We start from the raw sequence: 5238 nt of genomic DNA, 5'->3' as shown, positions 1-5238 counted from the left end.
AAAAAAAAAAAAAAAGGGTTAAATCCCTTGTACATAGAAAAAATGATAGTAGCCTCAAAATTCTTAGAAAAGCAATTTAAAATCAGCTGTTAAAAAAACCCTAATATGAATTATGAAAGCTATGTACTCCTTTGAACATTTGTTTAAAAAAAAGATAAATTTTCCAGCAAGTCAGTTGGAATCAGTAACACATTCATAAAGAAATTCAAAAACTGTACTTGAAGATTCCTAAGCCTATTAAGCATTTTGTTGATAGTAAAAATAAAATTTTTAACCCCATTACAGTAAGGGAAATTTTTTTGTTCCCAAATGAAAAATACAAATTAAGTTTTCTAGCTCTTTTGAAAATTTAAGTTAATAATAACCATACCAATAGATTCAACTTGTAGTTTCCGTAGCAAATTTAGGCCTTATTATTTAAACTCATACATGCACAAACTGTATATCTATGAGAAACTAGAAATTAAAGATAAAATAAATGAGATCATTCATAATTTTTATGAAATTATTTTTAAGATAAGTATTAAAGTTATCTTTGAATTGTGAAGTCTTTAAAACAATCAAATGTTTAACTTTTTTTCTAAGAGGCATACTGTTCTCTAGTAATCTCAAAATTAACGCTAATTTCCTTTTCTTTCCTTTTCTTTTCCTTTCTTTTCTTTTTTTCTTTTCTTTTGTGACAGAGTCTCTCTCTTCTGTCACCCAGGCTGGAGTGCAGCGGCAAGATCTCAGCTCACTGCAACCTCTGCCTGCTGGAGAGTCATGCAATTCTACTGCCTCAGCCTACTAAGTAGCTAGGACTACAGGTGCACACCAACACACCCAGATAATTTTTCTATTTTTAGTAGAGATGGGGTTTCACCATGTTGGCCAGGCTGGTCTCGAACTCCTGACCTCAGGTGATCCACCCACCTCAGCCTCCCAAAGTGCTAGGATTACAGGTGTGAGCTACCACACCTGGCTAATGTCAATTTTCTATTTTCTGTCCTAAGAAAACAGAGTGCTGGAAGAGTATTGTATATATTTATTTTCAAAATGAATTGGTAAGTGTTAGACACCTATTTCAAAATGACAATGTGTTTCTTTTTAAGTCACTCAAATTTTTATTATCTTTATTACCTTTAGACAAAATTTCACAATTGAATGAACAACAGTTAAAATCAAGCATAGTACTCCTAAAATAGCTATCTAAATCAGAAGATAGTTTAACAAAATAAAATGTTACCCTGAGCAAAAACAATGTCTTGGTAGTGATAGGCTACAATGATACAAAGGTCATGATCTTGTTTGAGAAAGAAAACAGGCATAACTATAATCTGGCATTTTAGATATATGCACTCATCTGTGAATTTTTTATTGTTCCTTGTAGAAAAAAAAAACACAAAGTTTCTGTAATATACTCAAGCCAGACTGACACCTAAACTTAAACTGAAGCTGGCTTTTTTGATAAGCATGAAAGCAGACTTAGATGTTTAGTAATAATACATGTAATTTCTTTAGTGTCTTCTATGAACCAGGCAATATACTGAAATCTATAGCTGCATCATATCATGTAATCTTCACAGCCACCACAGACAGTAGTGGCAGAATGGCAGTTAATCAGATCTGATTCCAAAACCCACTGTCTTTCCATTTTGTCATGTTGCAGTCTATAAATCACTATTTTACAAAATCTGTATGTTCCGGATCAGACCAATCAGATTTAATTTTTTCTGTCATCAGACCTAACTTTTGATTATCCCTATATCAGTTTAAAGAAACTTAACTTAGTAAAAATTAGTAAGAAGAACTTAGAATATAGAATAAAGGCAGAACTTTAAACAATTACCACTGAGCAAACTAGAAGAAAAAAATCTGATAAAGATGTCCTGGCTAAAACTGATGGCCAAGGAAATTCTATTGTTAATTGTATTAGAATAATGTATGCAGGCCGGGTGCGGTGGCTCACACCTGTAATCTTAGCGCTTTGGGAGGTCGAGGCAGGTGGATCACCTGAAGTCAGGAGTTCAAGATCAGCCTGACCAACAAGGTGAAACCCCATCTCTACTAAAAATACAAAAATTAGCTGGGCGTGGTGATGTACGCCTGTAATCCCAGCTACTTGGGAGGCTGGAACAGGAGAATTGCTTGAACTCAGGAAGTGAAGGTCGCAGTTAGCCAAGATTGCGTCACTGCACTCCAGCCTGGGTGACAGAGCAAGTCTCCATCTCAAAAAAAAAAAAGAATAATGTGTGCCAACTTTTTTAATCTAACCTAAGTATTAATTAGAGGTTTGCTTCTTAAAATGTCATATAACAAGTTGTTTCTATCCACTGCAGTTAACCTGTATTTTCTGTGATAAAAATATAGGCACTTAGAAAAATTATTTCCAATTACTTACTATCTGTAGTATCTAGTGTATAGGAAGCTCTTTGAAAAATGTGCTGAAAGAGTTAAACACACTAAGAATATACAAATGTTCTTTAACAACTTTTTCCCTTTTTTGGAGACAGGGTCCTGAATAGCAGGAACACAATTCACTGCAGCCTCAACCTCCTGGGCCCAAGTGATGCTCCTGCCTCAGCATCCCATGTAGAATCAGGTCTCACCATCTTGCCCAGGCTGGTCTTGAACTCCTGGGCTCCGGCCATCCTCCACCTTGGCCTCCCAAAGTGCTAGGGTTACAGATGTAAACCACCACACCAGACATTAACTTGTTTTTTAAAAATTATTTTATTATATAAAGACAGGTATCACCATGTTTTCTTTCTTTTTTAAATTATTTGATTACATAGAGACAGGGTCTTGCCATGTTGCCCAGGCTGGTCTCAAACTCCTGGGCTTAGCACTTTTTCAACTGATTCCCCTTCCTTTACACCTCCCAAAATCCTAATTATAGATTCACAGCAAGCTGCAAAAGTAGTACAGAGAAAGCCTTTTTATGCAGTGTTCTCAAACGGTAACATTTGATATAACTATAATACAAAACCAGGAAACTGACATTGGCACAACCCACAGACATTCATATTTTTCCTTTAGCTATTTTCTTTAAGAGTGTACAATTTTTCTGGTGCTAGAAATAGCACCTTAGCCTCTTCATTTTGCTGAGGAGAAAACAAAGGGTCCAAGAGGCTGAAGGACTACCCACAGTCAGAGTGCTAGAAAGTAGCAAAAATAAAGCCAGTTCTGAGTGAGAGATCAACTTTCCTCAGCTATACAGCATGCATCTGCACTAGAGTCATCCACCAGAATTCCATAAGAAACTCAGTAAAGACCTTCCAAATATTCTCAATTCAAAGGTATCACATCAGATGGATGCCTGTTTTTTTACACATTATTTTTTTTTCTCTCTCTCTAGAAACCTAAAAGCTTTCCTCATTAAAAAATATTGTCACTATTGGTCTACTGAAAAATACATAAAATGTTTTTCTGCATCAGTAACATGATGAGGCAAGCTCAAAGGAAAACTAGGCTAAATGGGTCACCAGCTGAAGTAACAGGCTGTCTTATCACCTTTGACCTCAGTGCAAAGCTCTATGTCTGGCACAAAGCAGGTCATAATTATTAAATCACTGAATGAATGAATGAATCAATCAATCAAGGAGCCAACAACTTAAGTAGAATGTTCAAATATACCAAAAGTTCTAAATTTCTTTAAAAAAACTAACACCTGCTTTCTAGGAGACCGATATTTTTGTCCAGAAAAATGTTTTATTTTGTGGGATACTTTTCCCAAAATCAGAGGAAGGGCCCTTAGGAAATATCTAGTCTTATAATTTTCATTCCTGGCTACAGGTTAGCATCACCTGAGATATTAAAAAAATAATATGCCAAGCCTGCAACCCACGTATGGAATGGGGTCCAGATATCTATATTGTATTTTTAAAGCACCTCCCTCAGGTAATTCTATGTCTTTATAAGAAATTGAGGCCTAGTCAAATGGAATGTCTTATTCAAGATAGACAGCTTGTCAGCAACAGAACTGAGACCAGAACCCATGTAGAAATAGTACTTTTTTCTTTTCTTTTTTTTTTTTTTTTTTTTTTTTATTTTTGTTTTTTTTTTTTTTTTTTTTTTTTTTTTTTTTTTTTTTAGAGACGGGATCTCACTATATTTCCCAGGCTGGAGTGCAGTGGCCACAGGCACGATCCCACTACTGATCAGCACGGAAGTTTTGGTCTGCTCCGTTTCCAACCTGGGCTGGTTCACCCCTCCTTAGGCAACCTGGTGGTCCCCCACTCCCAGGAGGTCACCATATTGATGCCAAACTTAGTTCGGACACCTAACAGCATAACACACTACAGCCCAGAATTCCTGGGCTCAAGTGATCCTCCCACCTCAGCCTCCCAAGTGGCTGGGCCTACAAGCATGTGCCACCGAGCCCAGCAGAAATATACTTTTTTTAAAACATAATACATAGAAAAAAAAATTCTGAGAACCACAAAACTTCACTTTAACTTTGAAACTATTGGTTATTTTTTAAAATGCAAAACTAGGCAAAAATTCTACCAACATGTGAACGCTTCCTGGGACATAATCATTGTCATAGGTAGATATAAACAATTGAGGCAATGAGAAGTTACTGCTTGAGATATTAAAAAAATAAAATAAGGTATGTGGTTGGTGTCTTTGAGCTAATGTCCATTCTTAGATTGCTTAATTGGTATCACAATGTCCCCACTGTAGAGGTTCATCAAATATATTGGATTTTTTAACAAGAAGAGGTATATATGTAAAATCGATAGAACTTACTGCATACAAAGTGACTCCATAATATTTGTCAGACTCTCTATCAGATTAAATAGATAACATACATTTAAAACTTCTGTCTAAAACCAACTGAGTATATTTCTAAACTTACCTTTAATGGTATCATTTTCAGCTCTCATTATGTCAATGAGTGAACTCTCCAGTGAGTGCATGTCGAATGTCCTGGGGCGATCCTGCAGACACAAACAGCCACAAAGTATTTTTTAAAATGGCATTTAAATATAAAAGAGGACAATAAGTTGCATTAGATGGGACACAGATCACAACGTAGCAATTTTCCTCTCTATATAAGGCATATTATTACTAAATGTTATTATTAACACCAAACATCAAAAGCCACAAACTTAAGTGCACACGGCTCAGCAAAGAGTGATCTGATTTCTAACAATAATTTCAACAAAAGCATCACATTTATTCAGAAAGCCAAAACCATTAAAACTAATTTCTATATTAGTTAAGAACATTACATAAATGTAAAAAAAAAAAAAA

General features: G+C 35.4%; 1 protein-coding gene across 4 annotated transcripts in view; it reads right to left on the bottom strand.

Annotated features, from left to right (window-relative positions):
• Window positions 1-5238, bottom strand: part of CPEB4 (cytoplasmic polyadenylation element binding protein 4) — a 79173-nt gene that overhangs the window by 46406 nt on the left and 27529 nt on the right. For all 4 annotated transcript variants that reach the window (XM_017535099.1, XM_017535100.1, XM_017535101.2 and 1 more), the window contains exon 2: window positions 4841-4922. In XM_017535099.1, coding sequence (XP_017390588.1) covers window positions 4841-4922 — 82 coding nt within the window. The remainder of the gene's footprint in view (window positions 1-4840; window positions 4923-5238) is intronic.

The sequence above is a fragment of the Cebus imitator genome, unplaced genomic scaffold (genome assembly GCF_001604975.1).
Source record: "Cebus imitator isolate Cc_AM_T3 unplaced genomic scaffold, Cebus_imitator-1.0 Scaffold91, whole genome shotgun sequence".
In the NCBI taxonomy this organism is placed as follows: Eukaryota; Metazoa; Chordata; class Mammalia; order Primates; family Cebidae; genus Cebus; species Cebus imitator.
Note: the sequence above shows the minus strand (reverse complement) of the source record. Positions and strands in the feature narration are given on the sequence as shown.